The following is a 25,084-nucleotide window of genomic DNA, read 5'->3' as shown; positions in this document are numbered from 1 at the left end:
CTTTTTCATCATCATAAGAATATCATGTACCTGTTAATTAATCACTCCCCATGTCCCCATCATTCCAATTTCTGGCAACTCCTAAGCTGCTTTCTGTCTCTATGGATTCTGGATATTTCACATAGGACTGATAAAATAGTATGTGTTTCATTGCAACTTGTAATTAATATTCATTTATTTTAAACATAAAATACTTGTTATCTATAACAATTCAGCCTCATCCAAAAAAAAAATTTGAATTTCAAAAAAAAAACAAAAAACTATGACTGACAAGTTTTAAAAAGACCATAGAGCTTCTAAGGAGGTAGATAGATAATTATTCTTCAGTTACTTATGCCCTTTAAATAGGCATATAAAATGGATATGTACAACATTTCCAAACTCATAACTGAAAATGGAGTCAGAAAAAAATAAAACAAAGTAACATAGGGAAACATTGCAACCATAAATCAACCACAGACCCTAGAGTAAAATAAGATTGTCAAAAAGAATCAGTGTGTTTCTACAGTAAAAGAGAATTCTATGCCCATTCCTCACTTATAAAAGAATTGATCGCTATATTTTATCTTAACTCTCTATCAAAATAACTAGCCAAAAACTGAACACTAAATTTGAAATATTGAGAAAATTTTAAAAATAAACCCCTGAAAAAGGAAAAAGCTAAATTATGGAAGTGCTGACAGTGAAGAAGCTAATAAACAGCCCAGGTGCCATAAACATGAACTCATACTGATGTTCTCACTAAGTACATTAATGGCACTTCGGTAGTTACTCCTTAAGTGATCACAAGCAGCAACACAATTCAAGCATGGAAAGAAAATAAAGTGTATAATTTTTAAAAAGTCATCACAGGACTGAGCATGAAAGCCTAAGCAACAATTTGCATTATAAGTATATTTCCTATTTGAGAAAATATCAGTCCACAAACTGACATAAATATATTAGGAAGGTTGCTCACATACTGTACAAGTTATCTTTGTTTTCAGGCATTAGCAATGTTATGATTTTGTAAGTGAGTTATGGGCCCAGGTAAAATCTTACCAAAAGCTAAGTGCCAAAAGATAAAACAGAAGGATGTAGAAATTGTAATTTTGCCTCGTGACTTCCTAGGGCTGGTCCCAAAGAGCGATTAAAGTGGACACAGATTTTCCTATATTCTCCATCGTTACAGCAAACCAAACTGTCTCCAGTTGGCAGAAATAGGATTGAATATAAGGTTATTACCATATCTAAAGAGTATCTTTCTTGCTTATGTTTTTCTGCATGCAAAGAATAAATATAATATTGTTTCATGAGGGTAAACTTCACATTAAACTTGTTCACTGCTATATTCTCAGCTAAGTATTATGGCTGAACTGGGGTCAGACCTTAATATATATTTCTTAAATTGATAACTGAAGTTTAATTTAGTAAAAACATTTTGGAGGAAAATCTGGGAAACATTTTAAGAAACTTAAAATTTTATTTTCCTTTCATATTCTAATTTTATTTCTGGAAAGTTATCCTAACAAAAGAATTTTATCCTAACAAAATATGCAAGATTTATATTAAAGGATTTCCATGGCATCATTATTTGTAATAATATAAATTAGAAATGAGCAAGATATCCTATTATAACAAATTAAGTTAAAATGGAGTATTAAATATCTATTAATATCATTTAAGCAGAATTTTTTTAAAAAGTTTAAAGGAAAAAGTACACAGTATGTTAGTAAATAAAAATTCAGTTTTGCAAACAGTATTACAGTTTTGTTTATAAAATTATATGTATATGAGTATATTTTATATAACAGAAATTATAGGTAATTTTTAATTTTTATTTGCCTGTACTTTCCAGCACTACCACAACAAATATTATTATATTTGTAAAGTATATCTTATTAGAACATACCCCTTCCAAGTCATAAGAAAATGATAAAATGGTACATATTTAAAATTATAATTACATGGATTTTTAAACCAGCATCATTTACAAATCTAAATACTATAACTTTATCCCATTATATGTATTATAAGTAAAACTTTTATGTTTATATTTTCACAAAATATTTATCAATGTTACATTTTTTTTTTTTTAGTGAGAGGATGATTGATAGAGAGACGGAGTCCCACATGTGCCCCAACCTGGATATACTTGGCAACCCCGTCTAAGGCCAATGCTTGAATCAACAGAGCTATCCTCAGCACTTAGGCTGATGCTCGGACCTACTGAGCTATCCTCAGCCCCTGGGGCCGATGCTAAAACTAATTGAGCCACTGGCTGCCAGAGGGGAAGAGGAAGAGAAGAGGGAGAGGAAAGGAAGAGAAGCCGATGGCTGCTTCTCGTGTGTGTCCTGACCAGGGAGTGAACGCAGGACATCCATACACTGGGCTTATGGTCTATCCACTGAGCAAACCAACCAGGGAAATACTACTTTTTTTACTATATTCATTTTGAACTATGAGAAAAAACTGTGAGTACACAGTTTTATCTACCTGACTACACTATGCTCCTCTCCCTTCCCTCCTAGTCCAATTTGTAATAGGGCCTTGGCATTTTAAATGAGATAACAAAGTGGTACTTATCATGGAAGAATAACTTCCACTCTTTCCTCTTCAACAAACTGAAGCCAGATACACACACACACACACACACACACACACACACACACACACACTCTCAAACACATTTTATTTTTATCTACAGGCATCATCCAACTACCCAGAACATTACTTACAGAGGAGCTATTTAAAGAGAGCCATAAAAATCACTATTTCCTAAAATGGTGAGAAAATAATATATATATTTGTAACCATAAATGACAACATCTGTACTGTCAATATACATAAAAGAAAAGTAAAATGTATCATTTATTGTGAAAAGATGAAAAAAGACCATTGTTCTCAAATGAAAAGTTCACTGTTTATGAAAGAGAAAGGAAAAGAAAATAATAAAGAGAAGAAATTCATTTTAGTAAGACATTTACAATCTCCCAACAGCATTTCAATTTTCTTTCTTGCATAATTTTTTGAAATTGTCACCTTTGACCCAAGTAGTCCCACAACAGACAAGTCTAAATACTTTTTCAATAATACCAACATGTTAATTGTGTTTATAAAAATTCATTAAAAATCAAATACCTCCTTTTCTCCCAAAATGATAACAGGAGACATTATGTAGCTTATTTAATAGGTTTTTCTATTGCTCTTAAAATAGCCCAATAATAGCTTAATTTTAATTATATTTTTATCCAAAGTTCAGTGTCTGAATATGGAGAATCTAAATAGTTCTTAATACCCATAATGTTTCAAGTTAGTAACTTATTGACAAAATGGTCAATATTAACCTGTATGTTTCTAACATGTAATTGGATAAATTTTAATATTTTAACATTTTTAAATGATTTTAAAAGGGAAAGAAAACTGAAGAAATTAACAAAAAGTGAGGGCTTACAATTGCAAGGACCTTCTCAGATGGACATAAAACACATAATTGAACTTTTAACTTAATGTTTAAATTACAGATTACTTAATATTAAGTCATATGTGTACTCAGTAGTCAAGTGTATATTTACCTATACACTGAGTTTTGTCTGTTGACAAAAGCATCTCAAGTATTATATTTCAAAGCAATATTCATTCCCCATTCAAAATTTCCTTAAGGTTCCAAAGCAAAATAAATAAATAAATATACCATTTTTGTATAGTGCAGAATTTTTATTTCCCTTAAAAGTTTACGACACATTATAGTCATTTTAGGATATTAAGCAAAAACCATAACCTTGACATTTAAAATAATATTACTAAAATAAAAAATAATTAGTTATCTTCACAAATTCTAACTCTCATTGAATTCCAAGAAACCTAACTCTAATAAAGAAGGCACTATGGTAACTAAATTAAAATTGAATGTCAATTAATTAAAATTACTAAGAATGAGAAAGTTGATGGATGAAAGCACAATTATATTCTAAGAAGAAGTTGGTTTACCAAAAACTAGCAACATATAATAAAATACTACTTGATATTCAAAAAAGAGATATTAATTTAGTGATTACATACTGAAAGTTGTCCAGATAAGAACTGTGGAACATCTCTCAACATGCCGGGACTCATGGGAGAGGTAACGGAAATAGAAGGACGGTCCATTTTTTGAGATTCGAATGAGCTAGAACCTGAAATGGTAATTATACATAAATAATAATAATAATGTCTCTTTATTAGTATTTAATAATTTTCATCATAAAGCTCTTAAAAATTTTTTAAATGTCTACAGAATGTCATAGACCATTTTCATAGACACGATGTCCCAAATACACTTAGCACATTTTACTGAAGCATAAGTGAAGCTTAGGGATTCTCTTAAGACCAATGAGAAACCATTTTCTATGCCAATAAAGCAGAGACAGACATCTACCTCAAGACTCACTTACTTTTTTTAATATGTACTAAAAACTCTTATCTTACAAAAACAGTAAGAAAAATTTTAAATAAAAACTTAAGTATGAAAAACCAAAACCTAAATTGACAAGGCAATTTGAGGATGCTCTAACTTTGTAATACTAAAAATGTAAGTACTAGAATGTTAATGATAAAAATGTTTGCAGGAAGTGATTTTTTAACCATATTTGGAAGAATAAGTTAGATAGGCAGAAAGGAGGTGAAGGACTACAAAAAAGAAATATAGGAAAAAGCAGAAGCACAGTACTCTGAAGTGGTATGTATGAATTTATTTGTATAGAAGGGAAGGAACATATTGAAAAGTGAATAAAAATGGGGCTAATGGAATACTGGAAGGATTTAGTGCCTGGATTCATTTTGGCAGTATAAAATAGCCATGATAAATTCTTATGAATGAAGTAATAAAAACAGCATTTCAGGAAGGTGAGTTTACCACTTATTTAAAGTGCACATTGAGTTGAGAAACATAAAAAGCAGTCAGGAACAAATGGAATTCAATAATAATAAGGAAGGTGGCAAAATAGAATAGAAAGAATTATAATAAGGAAGGTGGCAAAATAGAATAGAAAGAATTCAGGTGCTATCTTAAAATAAGAAAATGAGGACTCAGAAACCAATTAGATAAGAAATATAAAGGAAAGAGAAGGGATGACAATAAGATTTCAAGTCTTGTAGCCAGACACGGGGCCAAGAAAGTGCCCTATGCATGTGTCTTGTTCTCTGCACAGGACCATGCTGATCTTCCCTGGGATACAGGACACTGAGAAATCCTGTTTGAAGGAATTAGTGGAAAAGTTAATTGGGAGCACAGTGACCCTGAGACATCCCAGGGGAGATATAAAACAGGTAACTAAATATATAGATGGCACCAAATGGATAGTAGACATTAGTGTTAGGAACTAAACTGTAAAATGTTTCCCTAATTGGAGGCACACATAGATAGAATTCACCTCCACAGAGAGTGTAGTGTAAAGTGAAGGGGGAAATGGCAAGCCTTAGGATCAGACGTAATAGTGAGACCTTTTATAGATTCACACATAAAAATAATGCTCTTTATAGTAAGGAATAAGCTCAATTTACTACATGTTCAACTTCAAGGAACCAGAAAACACTTGACAGATTGTATTCTTTAAACATCCAGTGATGAAAAGACAATGATAAATAATTTTTATTTGTAAAATTAAGAGTCATGTGACAATAAAACCATATGAACAGAAGAATTTATTGAGGGACTAAAAACAGAAGTTAAGAATTGGGCTTTGTAGAAACCTATTCTTTAGCATTTTTATAGAATAAAAGATTAACTCTGATTTGAGAAATGACATCTGTCTTCTCAGGAACAATTTTGGAATTGTTCCATACTGTTCACAAAATATCTGAATGAAGTAACATAAATTAATAAACTGTGTGTACTTCTTAGGATTGTTTTAAGAACTGTGATAATATAGGTACAATACCAAGCAGTTTTAGAAACTCAATAAGAGTGATAAAAATAATATTATTATACATAATTATTATCATTATATTAGTATTTATTATGTTATAGTTTCATGTGATCATGATACTGTTTTTGACAAAATTATTTAACATCTAGCCAAAAATACTAAATCAAACACATCATTTGATCATATTTTTAAGTATAGAAAACTGACATTTCAAAGAGATTTCACCTATCTGGTAAGGATTTTTAAAATTTTCAAACTTATAAAATTTAAAACAGCCCTATTTTGAAAGGATATCCTCAATTATTATGCATACAGGGAATCCAACCACTTACCACCTTCATTGCAACCCACATGGTCTAATCATCTTGCCACTAAAATACTGAAATAGTCCTCTAACTGGTCCCTCTGCTTTCACATTTAACTTCATTTAATATATATTCAACAAAGTAGCTAGATTTTAAAACATAAGTCTTTCATCAAACCATACAATGGAGTTCTTAACTTCCTTCAGAGTAAAAGGGAATGTCTTTACAGTGGTTTATAAAGCCAGCACTTTGGCCCATTTCTGTCCCATCTTCCTTCGCACCATTCTCCCCCTTGCCAAAGAAGGCTGCCAAACTGGCCTTCTTGTTTTTCTTTAAATGCATCTTAGGTTTTTTTGCACAGAGACATTGAATGTCTGGATCCTGTACCAGGAAAGCTTTTCCCCCAGATAGCCAATCATTCAAACCTTTGCGCTAATCCTTCCTTCTGATGTGGTGTACCCTACCAGTGTATTTCAAATTGCAACCCTCTTCTCTTCTTTCACAATATCCCTTATCCTGCTCTCAATCAATAAAGAAACGTAGTTCACTGGGGGAAAAAATCATTAGTGTAACATCTAAAATAGCACTTTAAATAATAAAAAGTATTTATGTGTTTAACATTATATAAAATAAACTTATACAATATGTCTATTGTTCCAATACAAATCTGAGGTTACACCAGAAATATTATCCCATTTTCTAAAAATATACGTCAATAAGAGTATATATAATTATTCACTAGATTGTCCCAAGCATTCCCCATTTATTCCCCATTTACTGAGGCTTATGTTACATAGTAGTCAATTTTTAAAGCAGGGGAACTATTGGGGGGAGTAAGTGAAATTTTGGGAGTGATGCCATATTCATTATTTTTTATTGTGATGGTTTAACATATATGTCTGAATGTATCTGTGTATTTTCAATATGTATAGTTTATTGTAATATACTCTAATAAAGCTATCTAAAAATAGCTGTAGTTAAAACAGTGTGGCAAAAAAAACTACCTTGAAGTATTATAGACTTTTGTACTTCTTCTCATAACATAAAATAATATTAAATTTTTAAACTTTATATGATTATAAACTTGATAACAAGATTATTATATTTTCAGCACTGGTAATGTAGTTTAGCTGGTTAGAGTGCTGTCCCAATACACGAAGGTTGTGGGTTCGATTTCCATTCAGGGCACATACAAGAATCAACCAATGAATGCATAGATAAGTGGGAAAACAAATCGATGTTTTTGTCTCTCTATCTCTCTCTTTCTTCCCCCTTCCCCTCCTCTCTAAAAAAAATTAATAAATAAATAAGTAAAAAAGATTATTCTATCTCCTACTTTGAATTAATAAATAAAATATTTCATTTTACCCCTGATAAATGACATCATTAATAACATTTTCTTCAAGAATAAATGAAACTTACTGGACTCCAGCTGTGCATGTGTGCTATCAGGTATTCTAGGTATATCTCTAAAATAATAGAAAAAGAAAACGAGAAATAATTGGAACAATTAATGCAACTGTTATTTTAATCACTATCAATATTATAACAGGACTTCATAAAATGAACAAAATTGTCTATGATAGCAATGTTACATAAATAAGAAAAAAATAAGCCATACTATTACTAATAAAAATATTTTTGATTAAAATCAAATACTTCTCAAATATTAAAATTCATACATATATATCATATTTGTAAAAACATATCTTTTATTTTCTATATGCCTCACTATACATTGTCCATACTAAAAATTTTCTGCATTCAACAAGTTTTATAGATACATTGTAATTCTATTCCATTGGTTATTTTACTTGCTATTGTTCTAGACCAATAACATTAAAATGAAAATAAAATATCACCAAGACAAAAAGGAAAATATTCAGATTCTGATTGAAAATGTTTAAATGATGGGTATACAACATAATTGAATGTCAAAATGATGTGGAGATGTTTTCTCTAAATTGATATACTCTAGTTGACCAATGTCACCCCATTCAAATTAATTGTCTAAATAAAATACTAAAAAGAAAAAAAGAAAGATTGCAAAAGTTTAAATGTAATAGATCTACTGAGAAGAATGCAAACATGTTTTCTTTGGGACTTTATTTACACCAAAAATATGTATATTTTGTTTGAGATTTGCCAAAAGGTGTAGATATTAATGATTAAGATTATTCAGAAAATTACATAAAAGAATATTTAAAACATTAAACAAAAATGTTTAGAGAGTATCTTTTAATGTGAATAAATATATTTGATTAATAAACTAAGCCCGATACAGTACAATATTACAATACAAAACTTTGAAAACACAAAATGAAAAAGATGAGAATTTGTGTGCCAGATTCATTACATTTGAAAGGAACATTTCTAGTGGTTACCAGGGAGAAGGGAACGTGGGGGAGGGGGAAGGGAATGAATGGAGAGGTTGAGCAGTGGGGGGAAGGGTATAAAGAGGGACAAATATAAGGTGACAGAAAATGATTTGACATGGGGTGATGGGTATACAACATAATCAACAGTTCAAATACTATAGAAATGTTTCCTTGAAACCTATGTACTCTTATTGATCAATGTCACCCTGTTAATTTTCTAAATAAAAATTTTTAAAAAAGAAAGGAAAATTTCAATCACTAAGTTAACATGTCATCTCTACAGCATAAAAAGAGAATAAAATACTATAGTCCAATATTTCCCAAATGAGTAAAAACTGGGTAAATATTCTACAAAAAATAATTTCTATAGCCTCCACTTTAGAATGACCCTAAATTGAACATGTATTTAATAATTCACTATCAGTTTATAAAGTTTAATTGCTTTTTTCTAACTATAATTATACATTTTACATTGGCTTAAAATATAAGCTTTTATAAAGGAAATTATACTGTGATGTTTAATAAGTAAATCTTATTGGTTCAAAGGACTATATTTATTGTCAACTTTAGAAAATTATCAATTTTAATTCTCCTCTTTCATTTTGGATTTTGTTTATATGAGTCCTTTCTCTTTTTTCCTTAGTGATCTAGCCAGGGATTTGTCAATATTCTTGATCTTTTCACAGAATCAGCTCTTTTTTGTATTAATTTTTTCTCTAAGTTTTTTTGTTTTCTATTTCATTTAGTTCTGCTCTAATTTTTATATTTCCTTTCTTTTGTTAACTTTGGGTTGCCTTTATTCTTTTTCTAGGTCTTTAAGATGTGATATGAGGTTGTTTAGTTAAGATATCTCTTGTTTCTTGATACAAGCCTATAATGATAAAAAGTTCCCTCTTATTACTGCTTTCGCTGCACCACAGAAATTTTGATGTCTTGTTGTCATTTACATTTGTCTCTATATATCTTTTGGTCTCTGCTTTTATTTCTTCTTTGACTCAGTCATTGTTTAGAAGTATGTTACTTAATTTCCACATTTTTGTGGATTTGTTGTTTTCTTTTTTGCAGTTGAGTTCTAAATTCAAAGCCTATGGTCAGAAAATATGCTTGGTATAATTTCAATCTTCATAAATTTGTTGATGTTAGTTTTCTACTCCTACATATGGTCTATTCTTGAGAATATTCCATGCACACTAGAAAAGAATATAAAATCTGATGTTCTGAAATTTCCTGTAAATGTCTAACCATTTGGTCTAGTGTTTCGTTTAAGGCTGATATTTCTTTTTTGATTTTCTGTTTGGATGATCAATCTAAAGCTGTCAATGTTCTCTTGAGATCTCCAAGTACGAATGTGTTTTTGTCTGTTTCTATTTTTAGATTAGTTAGTAGATGTCTTATATCTTTTGGTATTCACTGATTTGGTAATATATGTGCACTGATTTGGTGCACATATACTACTAAGTGTTATGTCTTCTTGATACAATGTTCCCTTTATCATTATGAAATGTCTATCTTTGTCTCTGGTTATCTTTGTTGTCTTCAAGTCAGCACTGTCAGATATGAGTATGGCTACACCTATTTTTTTCTTTAGGTATTATTTTCTTGTAGAATCAGATTCAAACCTTACACTTTGAGTCTACTTATGTCTGTGCAGCTTAAGTGTGTCTCTTGAAGGCAGCATATGGTTGGGTTTTGCTTTTGGATCCAATCTGCTACTCTGTGTCTCTTTATTGGTGAGTTCAGTCCATTTATATTTAGGGTAATGATTGACCCTTGAGGGCTTACTATAGTCATTTATGTTTTGTTTTCTGGTAGCTCTGTGTCCCATTTCACTATTCTCTTTGGTGTTTCTGTTAGTTGTTTTTTGGGTTTTTTGGTGGTGTTCCATACTTCTTCTCCCTGTTTCTTCTTTATTTAAGCTATATGTTTCAGTAGCGGCTTTTTTTGTGGGTATTTACCATTAGGTTACTAAGAGGAAAAATTTCATGATCCTAAATTGAGCATGCATTTAATAATTCATTGTCAGTTTATAAAGTTTAATTGCTTTTTCTAATTATAAGTATACATTTTACATTGGCTTAGAATATAAGCTTTTATAAAGGAAATAATACTGTGATATTTAATAAGTAAATCTCATAGGTATTTTGTCTTATGAGTGCTTCTGTACTCCATCCTCCCTTGCTACTGCAGATCTTTATTGTTGCCTCTTTTATGTTATTGTCACAGATTATCCTTGTTTTTATTGTGACCTTGTTGGAGCTTTTACTTGTAGTGTTGATTTGTTTTGTTCTTTGTATCTGGTCAAATAACCTCCTTGAGTATTTCCTGCAGTGGGAGTATTCTGGTGATAAATTTCCTCAACTTCTGTATGTCGGAAAAAGTTTTTATTTCTCCTTCCTATTTAAAGAAAACTTCAAGAAAATGAAATTCAAAGAGACAAAGAGAAATAACATGAAGGAAATAAAGGAAAAAAAGATTTCAGTTTTAAGAGGTTACTCTTTTTTTCCAGTAGGTGTCACTGTGTTATATGCTTTAGTTCTGTGAAATTACTGGGCTGACATCTGCTGAGATGTTGGTGTCACAATGATGTAGGCGGGACACAATCACATTGGTGGATGGGACATGCTGTTAGGGCTTTACAGCTTTATAGCTTTAGCAATGGCAATCTCAGGCCTCCATGTGCTCCTCCCCAAGTCTCAACAGGCCAGAGGACCAGACACAAAGCATCTCTATTCTTCAGGGGAAAGAGTGACTCTGGAGAGTTAACTGTGGGGTCTGTCACTGCCGCTCTCCATACTCACAAGGTGAGGGAGGCAGGATCTGGAAGGCTAGAGGGCCGCACTTTGCTTTTCTCAGTCTCTGCACTGAGTGAGGACTGTGGACAGACCACATGAACACTGGCTGTGACCCTGTACTCTGCTGCCATTTTGGTTTAATATTTTCCCCTCTACCCCTCAATCTCTCCGCTCCCTCTTCCAGGAAGAAGCCCAGTCACTCCGGCCTTCACTCTCTGTGTCCCAGCTGAAAAAATCCAGACAGCCCAAGTTTCCTTCCTCCCCATAATCCTGGCTGATTAAGGAAAAAAAACCCAGTCACCCCTGATTTCTCTTTGGGGGAACTGCGATTGTGTCTTATTCTCTGCCCCCCTATTTCAATCCCTCCCACCTTTAGTTCATTTGGTGTACAGATCTTTCAGGTGCACCTGCGAACTAAGCTGGGGTTCCTTCACTGCATTATAGTTGTTCAATTTGATAAAATTTCAAGCGGAGAGATCAGGAGTATCTTCCATGCTGCCATTACTCTGGCATCCTTGACCCTCATTTTTATAATATAAAAGACATAGTTCATGAAACTGCCTTTAAAAGTAATTGTTTCTATGGTCCTCTTCTACTAATGCCATTAACTATCAACTAACCTACTAAAATAATAAAAACAATAATTGACTAAATATGTCTTATATTGTAATTAACTGTAAAAAGATGTCATGATATTTGGTAAAGTGTTTTTAGTAAAAGAAAAAATGTTAATATAATTTTTTATAAGGTAAACAGACATTTTTAGATGGCACATCACAAATTCTTTAACAGTAGTCAATTTTGTGCATGTGAAAAGCATACAAACCAACTTACCCAATAGGCCTTGAAACAACAAGCTCCACTTGTGGTTCAGGTTTGGATTCCAGAATGATGTTATATACTTCCTCAAATGTGGCTCCTTGCAATAGCCTTCCATTCCATTCTAACACTTCATCACCTAGTTTGTGTGTCAGTATTGATAATCTTAGAAAGAAAATCTAATTCATAAAATGCACTCTAAACAAAGCAATCTTAAATGGCAATGAACTCCATAGAATAAAATTACCATTATGAAACAAGAAACATTGAGAACAGCTCCACTGGCATAAAATTTAATGATAACGATGATTTCACCCAAGAGGACAGGATCAGTAAAGCAATTACATAAAAGTTGTCTCTGTGATTTTCAAGATTTTTCAGAGGTGTCTTGTCCATGAATAGCTGTTAGTTCTTCTTCTGATGGGGAGCAAAGTCAGGAGCAACCTATGTCACCATCTTGGTGACACAGATATTCTAATTCTAGAAACTATCAATACCATGAAGATTTTACAACTCTTTGTTTTAGTTTTTTCAATATACATTCGGCTGAGCATCTTGTCTAAATTCTCTTGTAAGAAGCTTAATATTTAGTATCTGACTGAATCCTCTCCAAGGCACTCAAGGATCTTTTCTATCCATTACCAAAGAGATAAAAAATGACACATTTTAGAAAATATGTATTTATTTAAAAAGTATGTTTCCCAAACTATGCTGGAATTTTTCAAAAGAAAACTGAACGCTTATGGGAAACAAAGTAGGTTAATACTAGATAAGAGTAAGAAATATCAGTAAGCAAAAAGTAATAATAATAATTAGTAACTATAACAACCTTTTTATCTAATGTGACCCAAATAATAGCATAACTTTCCATTAATGAGTAAATTTAAGTTAAATGAGCTCTTTGTTACTGGTTTAATCATATTTAGAGCTGGATAACTTTTTCATAACTACTAGTGTTTAGCAAGTTAAATGGAAATAATCAAAAATAAAAACCTACCTGGTCTAAGATGTCCTACAGTATCAGCTAAACTTCCTTTTTTTACTTTGGTAATAAATGCACAGAGCCGACCTGATTCAGTCATTTTTCCTCCTACAACCTGTTTAAAGCAGGAAAGTGTTAAGGCACATATTATTCCCATGAACATGGCTGAAGATTCAAGTAAAAAATAACTAGACAATTTGCAGCTTCAAAACTATAATTTACTATACTAAAAATATATTTTCAGTAATATAGTGTTGTTATTAAGAACTGAGTACATGTCTCAAGAGTAAGCTTTTTACATATTCCAAATGTTTTACAATTTAATCTATTATTTGTTGAAAATGTTGCATATGTAGAAAAATGAATTTATAATTTCTTTATTATAGAATTCTTAACTTCTGTCACTTTTAAAAACATGTTATTTCAGTCCTATGTAATTAATAAATAGATTTCAAATGTCACAGAATATAAATACTTGTTACTTTTATTATAATTATGATATGCTACCAAAATTTAATCATTAGCCTTTTAGGCACATTGATAATATGCATGATAATGATATACTTTTCCTGAAAAAAATTACAAAATTTACTTAATCTCTTCAGAATTAATGTGAACTTGTGACCATCTATATTTCAGTTTTTCTAATTTTATGTTTCTATCTGTATACAGGTGAGGCAAAAGTAGGTTTACAGTTGATCATATGAAAATACAACAATTAATAAATAATAATGCAATGCCTGACCAGGCAGTGGCACAGTGAATAGAGCGTCAGACTAGGACACAGAAGACCCAGGTTCAAATCCCTGAGTTTGCCAGCTTCAGCATGGGCTTATCCAGCTTGAGCCAGTGCAGGGTCACTGGCTTGAGTGTGGGATCATGGATATGACCCCATGGTTGCTGGCTTGAGCCCAAAGGTTGCTGGCTTGAAGCCCAAGGTCACTGGCTTGAGCAAGGGGTTATCGCTCTGCTGTAGCCCCTGGGTCAAGGCACATATGAGAAAGCAATCAATGAACAACTAAGGAGCTGCAATGAAGAATTGATACTTCTCATCTCTCCCTTCTTGTCTGTCCCTTTCTTTCCCTCTCTCTGTCTCTGTCACAAAAAATATATACTGCTCACAAAAATTAGAGGATATTTTATCGTTTCATATTCATTTTGAAATATCCCCTAATTTTTGAGAGCAGTATATATATTTTTTGATATATACTCTGTCTCATGTACTCATAACTGTAAACCTGCTTTGCCCTCTCCTGTATATCTTCTATGAAAAAAAAACCATATATATATTATTATGCTGTGGAATCATAGATGTACCTGCAAGAGAGGTCTCTTACAAAATTAATACTTGGATTCTCATCAACTGCAAGTCAATCAATATATCAGTGTTATAGAAAGCTAAGGAAACAACAATAAGTAATTTCATTGACTAAAACAGTTTTTTCCAAATTGAGTGAAAAATATCTGAATTCACAAACCACTGATTTGTCTTATTCCATTTATTTATTCCCAAACTGCAGTGATTTAAACTCAGTTGCAGTTCAGTTAATATTAACTATTCCTATATTTGATTCTGAAAATTAAGTGTGTAAATATTTTGGATTTAGATACATCCCGATGTTAATTTATAAAAACTTTTTTTGACTTGATAAATTGTAACAGTAACAGTATTACTGACTATATTGTTATTGAAATAGTAAAATGTGTCACCCACTCTAGTAAATTCTTTTTGGTTTTTGTTTTTTCTGAAGTAAGAAGCAGGGAGGCAGAAAGACAGACTCCCGAATGCACCCGACCGGGATGCCCACTAGAGGGTGATGCTCTGCCCATCTGGAGCATTGCTCTCTTGCATCTGAAGCCATTCTAGTGCCTGAGGTGGAGGCCATGGAGCCATCCTCAGCACCTGGGCCAACTTTGTTCCAATGGAGCGTTGGCTACGAGAGGGGAAGAGAGAGATAGAGAGAAAAGAGAAGCGGAAGGGTGGAGAAGCAGATTGGCACTTCTCCTTGTGCCCTGGTCGGGAATCAAAACCAGGACTTCCATATGCTGGGCCAACGCTCTATCACCGAGTCACCAGCCAGGGCCCACTGTAGTAAATGTTTAAATATTGTTTTATTGAATCTCATTATAACTATTTACTAAGCATTATTACCTCCATTATACAGATGAGGAGTCTGAGGTTCAGAGAAGTTTAGTTGACAATGTCATGCATTCAATAATTTCTGTACCTAGAAATCAAGCCAAGACTTCCTAACCTCTATATTACACTGCTCTAACACTATATTACACTGCAGATCTGGATTTAAATCCCACCTTTATCACCATCTTGTGACTGTGGGTAAGTTATAAAAATTTTCTAAGCTTCTTTTTTTTCTTTTGTGAGTGTTAAACAAAATGATAGATGTAAAATGCTCAGATGAGTGCCAGCCACATGTCAGTCACCCAATAAACATCAGGTGCCCAATTCCACTTACACCCAAAATTGCATAATATATCTCACTAAGTTGGAAGGAAACTTCTGTAGCAATGGTTTAACTCAAACATTTACTCTTTATTCATTCCAGTTTTTAATTCACTATACAGATGTACAAAAAGCAAACAAATAGAACTTTATTTAGTGTAATTACCAAATATTTATTAGGTAATTTATAATAAAATATAAATTGATGTTTATATTAAATCTTCTAACATAAGTATTTTTGAGTTTCCAGACTTCAAACAGTTTTCTCTCTCTCTCACACACACATACACATATTTTGCTACACTAATACAAAAATGTATAGTCTTAAATAATATATATATATATTGTATTTCTGAAGTTTATATGTTGAATAATTGATAAAACTATCATTTAAATAAAATATAAACACAAATACAGACATAAAGTACAAACTGTACAAGTAAAGTAAGTTTGTGCACTGTATTTAGTATTGAAATATATAACTTGTTATAATTTTCAAAGTTATATATACCAGAATTATTGTATAATAAGGGCAATGTCTTAAATAAAACATGGAAAATAAGAATGGATAATGAAGGCAAATATTTTGAAATTCTTGAAAATGAAAAGAAAAGCTACTAAACTGGTAGAGGTAGAAAGAGTTATTATCTCTTTTGCATCTCTGATAAATCTATAAAGTATTAAAGAGCTAAAATCCTAAATATTTCATCACATACCTTCAAGCCAAGCATTGCTCCTGAATCTCGAGGTACACTTCCATCTTTTAGACGCTTATTTAATAAAATACGACCAATTAAACGATCTCCATCTTTAGATGGCTGCCACGTGACAGGGTGCTAACATATTACATCAAAAAACAAAAAACAAAATTAATTTCCTTTTATGACAAATGACTCCTTATTTTACAATCTCTCTAAATTTCAGATTTCCAAAGTGTTATGATTACACAAACCAGTGTGCATTCAAAACTTTGATCAAAAGGGCTTACTATATCATGTTTATAACCTCAATTTTATATTCTCAAGTTTTTCAAAATCAAACTACTTCAAAATACTCAAATTATACAGTTCTACAAAATCTGAGAAATCTTTAAAATAGTCAAACTCTAGTTACATATGTGCTAAAGAATAATAAGTTCACAGGTAGAAAAGATTGAAATTCTATATAATTAAACTTAGTTAAAAATGAAATTTTAATCTTCAAAACTTTTGGAAGACTGAGAGACCTTATTACAATAAAAATTAAAAGGTCAAATTACATAAAACACAAAATCCAAACCTATGATGAGGGCTTTTGTGAAATAGGTTTCTAGATTAAAATTACAAAAAATACACAAGCCCCAATAACATTCTGATTAATTCTAGGAGAAATAAGTTTAATTCAAAGGTGAGGATAGATTACATTTCTCACAGTTTGGAGGTACATTTATTCTTTCAAAGGCTTTGATCTAGTTAGTAAATTAATTTTATTAGATAATTCAGTGGTATACCTTGTTAAATAACCTTGAAGATATTAGGAGTTTATCTTTTTCTTAGGGCAGAACCAAGCTCTTTATGAATCAAACACCATGCCATTATGAATTATATGTCAAATAACAAAGTAAGTGATTTGTGTAATCACATTTCAGTTATCTTAAAGTAACATGCACATCGTCATGCAAAATTTAGCAGGCAAAAGACAAGTTCCAGTCAATCACTTCTATATGATAATAAGATTTCAGAAGTCTCACTACTCTAAAAGCAAAAATAATAAATACCAAAGCAGATGGCAATGGTTCTAATACTAATTAGTGCTACATTGAAATGCTATGACAATAAAACAAAAGAGCAAAATGACAGTGAAAGGGAAAAAAGAAAAACAACTTTTTCTGTGCAAACAGACCCAATTATCATCTCCCTTTTGCCTGGGATTCAAACTCTTAATAATTTAATTTTCATCCCAAGGAAAACATATGCAAGCAATCAAATAAGCCAATCCAAAAAACATTCTTTGTTATTTGTGGTTTACAATAACATTATAAAATTCTCTCATGCGACCACAGACAAATTCCTTTGTTCCTAATTTTTATTTCATTTACTTATTTTTTGGTATGCCGTCAAACAACATAAACAGCAAAGCAAGCAAGAAATATTTTGATTTGTTTCTTTTGGTTTTGTTTTTCTTTTCTGCACCTTAAGAAATGCTACATTGAACCTTGCAATGCCCTGTTCTTTTATTAAGTTTAGTTTGAATGAGTGACAGAGAGCAAACGAAGACCAAATGAGCAGGTTAAAAGGCAGGCTCCACAATCTCAGTACCTTATCACTATGGCTATGTTCCTCGTTAAGGGTTGTGCTACTACAGGTATCTACCCCAGAGTCCTTAATCTGAGGCTCAGACCATTCCAAATCCTCTTCCAAAGAGTGGCCACCAAAGTACATCATTTTCTTTTGTCTCTCAGACCTGGTGTTAGAGTCCGACAATACTGCCTGCTCACTAGTTTTTCTTTTTCCCTTTTGACTGTCCCCTACAGGTGTGGGATAAAAAAAAAAGATACAAAAAAGAAAACATGCAAAAGTGTAAATAAAAAAGGAAAAGTGAAATGATAACAGAAATTAAATAGTAAGGCTCCGCATGTCTCACCAAAGACATTGGGGAGGCCTCACTGCTATGCCAAGACGTATGGTCCAACCAGTTGTAATCCATGTCTCCTGTGAGAGTCAGACAGACAAAAGAGTGCAGTAAAGGAGACGGCAAAAGAAATGACAGACAAAGACATTATACAATTTTAAACTGTGTGAAACTGTCTGGTTTGAAGAACTTTGCCTGCAGCACTTACTATGCATACCAAGAGAAAGCTAGCATTCCATATGAGTAAAATTTATAGAATGCAGAATATAAAGTTATGGTCTCTACACAGACCCTATAGAACAAAAGTACTGAAAGAAGAGAAAAGGCTAATAATAAACAGGAATTAAAATAAAAAAATGATATATTCTGAAAAAGAAAAAGACTATTGGTTATGTCTGTTATTCATTCTATATTTTTCATGCTGGCCATCACACATGAGTTATTCTTCACAGATTAAAGAACATTCTAAAAACTAAACAGTGGCTTGCCAATAACCACTACAACAAAAGCCAAGTCATTAAATGTTTTTCCTAGAATGTAGCATATTGTTTTTAATGCTGAAACCTCCTAAAAATATTTGGTGGTTAAAACAAAAGTAAAGGTTACACAAAAGAATAATTTTGTATGAAAATGACAAAACACATGCCCTGAAATGCTATTAGTAAAAATAAAATAAACTTTACTAATATCATGAATTATTTAATAATATTTTGAAAGAATTTTTCAAGTAGTTTTAGAAATTTCATGCTCATAAGAATTAAATTTTCTTAGGCTCACCAGCTTGAGCTCAAGTTCGCTGGCTCGAGCAAGAGGTCACTTGGTCTGTTGTAGCCACCCGGTCAAGGCACATATGAGAAATCAATCAATGAACAACTAAGGAGCTGCAACGAAGAATTGATGTTTCTTATCTCTCTCCCTTCCTGTCTGTCTGTCCCTATCTGTCCCTCTTTCTGACTCTCTGCCACAAAATAAATAAATAACCAAATAAAATAATTTTGTCAAAAATTTGTGCAATTAGATAAATATCTATTCCCTAACTTACGTGCTATTTATTTATGTCACATTTGGAAATGAATTCCTTTAGTCTATGTGTGCACATATACCTTTTAAAACTCTATTTATACTTTCACTTATATAGTAATTAAAAATATTTACTAAACACCTTCCATTTGTTAAGCATTGTGCTAAGCTCTAGTGTATGGGGTAAAACTATGACATATAGAAAAGAGATAAATATAATAAATAAGTCATCAGGGTCACATAAGAAAATACAAACACTGAGATAGTATAAGATCTAATTTAAGTTTAGGGGTCAGAAAACATCTCTAAACACACGATGTTTAAGATGAGAACTGAAATGTGTGACCTAAAGGATAAGTAAGGAGACAGGCAGAGGGAAAACAAAAATCAAGCATTCACAATACAGTATACTGAGATGTGTTGTAGAACTGGGCAGCCAAAACCAGTATAATTATGTTAACTAGTGTCACCCTTAAATTTTAAAAAATTAAAAAGGAGGAATAAGTACTCCAGGAAGAAGCAACAACATGGCACTGTAAAAGAACTGCTAGGACACCAGTGTGTCTAAACCGAAAAGAATGAGGGCAAATGTAATTCTAGATGAGACTGGCTAGGCAGCACAAACCAACTTAGTGAGACCTTTTTATGCCATATTCAAGACAATAAATTTCATTCCTTGAAGGATTTTACATATGACAGTGATGTAAACTGATTTACATTTTTAAAAGATGAATCTAAGCAGTAAAAGGCATTTGCAGTAATCCATCTGACAGGTGATTAGAGCTTTAACAAAAGTGATAACAGGCATGCTAAGAAAAGAGAACTAAGAGGTGTTTTGGAGGTAGAATTAAGTATTATGAAAGACCGAAGCATCAAAAATAGCTCTCAGGTTTCTGGCATTAACAACGGAATGTAAGGAAAGACATTTGTGAGAGGGAAAAGGCTGGAGGAAGAACACTGTATTAGGGAAAGAGTAGGAAGGAATTACTCTATTTCACAGAATCTAAGATGTCACTGAGCATAAGATTCATAAATATAAAAATAAAAACATGCACCTTAAGCCCTGGCTAGTTGGCTCAGTGGTAGAGCCTGGTGTGAGGAAGTCCCAGGTTTGGTTCCGAGTCAGGGCACACAGGAGAAATGCCCATCTGCTTCTCCACCCCAGCCCCTCTCACATCTCTCTCTCTCTCTCACTCTCTCTTCTCCTCCCCTAGTGCAGCCGAGGCTCAATTAGAGCAAGTTGGCCCCAGGCACTGAGGATGGCTCCAGGGCTTCTGCCTCAGGCACTAAAAAAATGGAGCAAGGGCCCCATGGGCAGAGTATCACCCCCTAGGGGTCTTGCCAGGTGGATCCTGGTCTGGGAGCATGCAGGAGTCTGTCTCTGCCTTCCCTCCTTTCACTAAATTAAAAAAGAGAGAGAAAAAAAATGCATATTAGAATTTATAAAACAAGTGATTAAGTTTGGACATATTGTTTAAAATACCCATAAAGTATTCAAGTGAGCACATAGAAAATCAATTGGTTAAGCTATAATAAAGGTTAAAAGGAAGGTCTGAGCCAGAGACACAGTTTGGAATTAGTAACATACAGACAGGAGTAAGTAGATCACTTAGGAGCAGAGAGTAAAGTAAGAGATGAACAGGACATTTATATCTAACATTTAGAGTTTGAGTTGAGAAAAAAGAAAAAAAAGAGAGAGGGAAAGAAAGACTAAGAAAAAACACTCAGAGAAAAATAAATGGAAAGAAATGAAGTCTCAAAACCAAACAGAAGAGAGTTTCCTAAACAGAGGAAGAAATCAAATAGACTGAATGATTTCTATACATCAGAACTAAAAAGTGCGTATTTGATACAGCAACAGGAAGATCAGGAAAAATGTTAGGGAAAGCACTTTGGATAGAATGATAAAAATTAAAATTAAACTGAAGTAAATGAAGAGTGAAAGAGACAAGTACAAAAAATGTATATAGATGAATGATTCACAAAGCAAAATCCCAAAAATAGCATTATTAACATCTTTTAGGGCTTGTCAGAAATGCAAGTTTGTGGGCACCACCCAACACTTAATCAATCTGAAATTCTGTAGCTGGGCCTGGAAATCAGCATTTTACCAAGCTCACCAGGTGATTATGATCTCACTGATGATCAAGAAGCACTGGAGGCCAAATATTTTAAGAAGTTTATTTATGAAGGATAATAAAGTTGTGCTAACACACACTAAATTTGATTTGTAGAGAAAATTCTTTAACCTGTGAAGTACAGAAGTGCTTTCCAATCTTTTCTATGGCAAAAAAGACAATTATATTTTTAAGAGTACCCAAAAAACTAAGAGTATTTCTATCTCAAAAAAACAAAAACAAAAACTATAACCCTTTGCAAATAAACCACTGTCTCACAACAAAGCATTGATAAATTTCTGAGTTGATATAAATAAGGAATGGAGACTGTAAATGAAATTTCTTGGCTGGTTTAAATGAAGGTAGAAGAATTCAGCTTGAAATCTCTTTTTTACCCCTTATATCGGTAACCTACCAATAAAATGTAGGTCTTCCTATATAAATAAGAAAAAATCAACTGTTTAACCATTTGAAGCCAAAGTGAAAATATCTGATTAAACAAACAAACAAAAAAGTATACATGGTAGGCACTCAGTAAACATTTGTTGAGTGAGAAAAATTACTGTTACTATATGAATTAAATAAGGTATATGTAAAACATATAGAAAATAGTCTTAGGACTATTATTATTTAGATAGTCTTATTTTGTATAGTTTCAAAAAGCATAAATAAAATAAGATATTTTTAATAGCAGCACAAAAATGTATTGCTAGGCTTTCCAATAATTAAACAAAAAATAGAGAACATAAAAAGAACCAAATGGAAATTTTAAACTTTTTGAAAAATAACTAAAAATAAAAAAGCAAATGGATGGGCTCAACTGCAGAATGGAAAAAAAAACAGGAGAACTACAATAGACTTGGAAACATAACAATATAATTTACACAATCCAAAAGAAAGAGATAGAGAAAATATACTGTAAAATAAAATAAACAGAGTCTCAGGGGCTTGAGGGATTAAAATAAAATTAAATGAAGTAACTGAGGAGTTAAACAGAAACAGCAAAGTTGAAAAAATGTATATAGATGAATGGTTAATAAAACTAATCTCCAAAATAGCATAATAGAAGATTTATCTCAGTGTAGTCCTAGAAGAAGAGAAAGATCAGGCAAAATCTTTGAAAAGTTAATGGCTGAAAATTCCCCAAATTTGCAAAACAGGTAAGCCTACTGATTCAAGAAACTACATAAACCCTTAACAAGAAATATACAAAAAAAAAAAAAATCTGTACCAAGACACATCACAATAAAAATAAAAACTAAAGACAAACTCTGGTGAAAGCAGCAAGAAAGAAACAGCACCTTACCTAAACAGGAAAAGTAATTCGAATGACAATGATTTCTCATCAGAAACCTTGGAGGCCAAAATGAAGTAGCACAATATTTTTAAATTACTGATAATAAAAGAAATGTCAACCCTGAATTCTAAATATGGTCAAATTATTTTTCAGAAATGAATGAGGAATAATGACATTTTCAGACAAAAAGAAAACTCAGACAAAGAGAATTTGTCACCAGTAGACCTACCCCAAAAGAATGACTAAAAGAGGTTCTGGAAAGAAAAAGAACGAACCTGAAAATATGGAGAAAGAATAAAGAATACGTAAGCAAAAATATGAGTAAACATCATAAGCTTTCCTTCTCACTCTAATTATGCTTGATGGTTGAAGCAAAAAGTACATACTGTCTGATGTGCTTTTTGACACATATGTAAGAAATATTTAAAACAATTGCATTATAAGCAGAAAAGGCAAAATAACAAAGTATGTAATGTTTCTACATAAGATGTCAACAGCTATAGGATGTGATAAGTTGTGCATTAATATTACCTAGAGCAATGGTTTGCAACATTTTTATATTTGGATACCAGAGAAAATAGGAAAATTATTTCAGGGACCACTAAGACAAAATAATCCTGAGCATAAGTGCATTTGACCAAGATTATTGGGTCTATAATCTTCATACATCAAGGTGGTTAAATCTTTCACAGACTGGGACAAAATTTCTGGTGGACCAGTTGAAAAACACTGATCTATGGCAACTACTTAAAAAAATAGAATACATTTGCAGAGAAATAGTCAAAATACTATAGATGAATTATAATGAAAATAAAAAAAAGTTTAAAAATCCATAGGAAGGCAAGAAAAAATAAAAAAGAGAAACAAATAAAGAAAATGGCAAACAACAAAAAGATCCAGACCAATATCCCTCATGAACATAAACACAGATATCCTAAACAAAATATTAGAAAATATAATTCAGCAACAGTATATAAAAAGAATTATGCACACTGAACATATGGATTTTATTGATATAGTGCAACACTGGTTGAATATACTAAAAATCAAAGTAGCCTTATCATATTGGCAAGTTATAGGAGAAAAATCATATGATCTCATTCATTGATGCAGAAAATTTATGATTAAAAAATATATATAGTAACAAGGAGTGGAGAACTTAAGTAAATAAAGGATATCAACCAAGACCTGTAGCTAAGATAACATTTAATGGTAAAAGGTCAACTGTTTTATATGAAGAGAAATTTCATCAAAAATGATACCTTTATTTTCATAGCTAAAAAGTGCAAACAACCAAAATGTCCTTCAATGGGTGAACAGATAAACACATTGTGATATAACCATACCGTGGAGTACTACTCAGTAATGAAAAGGGGGGGGGGAACTATTGATACATAAAACATAGATGAACCTCAATGGCAATATGATGAATGAAATAAAAATGACAAAATTTTGCATACCATATAATTTCATTTATATAACCTTCTGTATATGACAAAATTAGAGGTGGAGAATAAATTAGTGGTTAGTAGAGGTTAGGAATAGGGGTAGGGTAAGAAAGATCTTTGGATTTCAGGTCAAGATGGTGGCAAAGTTAAATGTGGTCCTAGCATCCTCTCACAACTACATTAGAATTACAACTGAACTATAGAACAACCATCATTTGAATAACCTGAAATTTAGCTGAATGGAAGTCCTACAATTAGGGATTTAAAATATCCGCATCAAGATTTATAGGAAAGATGGAAATGCACAATGGGCTGGGCCCACACCCATATGTGGCAGTTAAAAATCAAGAGGGATTATCTCACTGCAGAGGTTACCCTCTGAGGAGCAAGGGGTCCTAGCCCCACACCAGGCACCCCATCCCAGGGTTCCAGTGCCAAGTACTCATAACTTTGGGTTGTAAAAACCAGCAGGGATTATGGTCCAGTGAAACAAATGGCTGCTGGAGTCCAAGGCAGTTCTTAAAGGGTCTGCACACTGCACATGAACTTACTTGATCTTACTCCCTCTAAGCTCCAGCTCTGGAGCAACAGCTTGAAAGGAACCAGGGATATACAGCAAGAATCTGAATTGTCCTACATCAGGGTGAGAGCTGAACAGGGGGGCAGCTTTCTGCCAGACAAAAGTGCTAGCAGAGGCCATTATTCTTTTTCTGAGTCACTCCCTCATCCCCCACCCCCGCACCTACACACACACACACACACACACACACACACCAGCCAATTAGAGGGTGCCATAGGAGTCTCCATCAACCTGGCTCACACTGTTCGCCCCACCCTGGTGATTCCTTGGGACCCTGCTCCACCCAACTTGGGGACCCACACAACGCATTTCCAGAGACTTTTCCATACAAACGCCATCTCCTGCCTCATGCTAAAAACTTTCTTAAAATCTCTCAAACAAGCAGCATCT

At 32.6% G+C, this 25,084-nt stretch overlaps 1 protein-coding gene across 49 annotated transcripts in view; it reads right to left on the bottom strand.

The window, feature by feature from the left end:
• The window catches only part of RIMS2 (regulating synaptic membrane exocytosis 2), a 644,704-nt gene that overhangs the window by 294,672 nt on the left and 324,948 nt on the right, over positions 1 to 25,084 (bottom strand). For 25 of the 49 annotated variants that reach the window (XM_066379287.1, XM_066379300.1, XM_066379288.1 and 22 more), the window contains 6 exons: positions 17,920 to 18,128; positions 16,339 to 16,458; positions 13,177 to 13,276; positions 12,195 to 12,318; positions 7,613 to 7,659; positions 4,042 to 4,154 (listed from right to left, as the gene is read on the bottom strand). In XM_066379287.1, the coding sequence (XP_066235384.1) occupies positions 4,042 to 4,154; positions 7,613 to 7,659; positions 12,195 to 12,318; positions 13,177 to 13,276; positions 16,339 to 16,458; positions 17,920 to 18,128 (713 nt within the window). Of the gene's footprint in view, positions 1 to 4,041; positions 4,155 to 7,612; positions 7,660 to 12,194; positions 12,319 to 13,176; positions 13,277 to 16,338; positions 16,459 to 17,919; positions 18,129 to 18,244; positions 18,313 to 25,084 lie in introns of all 49 variants that reach the window. The other 24 variants (XM_066379295.1, XM_066379297.1, XM_066379341.1 and 21 more) reach the window with 1 other exon arrangement.

The sequence above is a fragment of the Saccopteryx leptura genome, chromosome 3 (assembly GCF_036850995.1).
Source record: "Saccopteryx leptura isolate mSacLep1 chromosome 3, mSacLep1_pri_phased_curated, whole genome shotgun sequence".
NCBI lineage: Eukaryota > Metazoa > Chordata > Mammalia > Chiroptera > Emballonuridae > Saccopteryx > Saccopteryx leptura.
The sequence above is the reverse complement of the archived record's forward strand: the minus strand, read 5'-3'. Positions and strand labels throughout refer to the sequence as shown.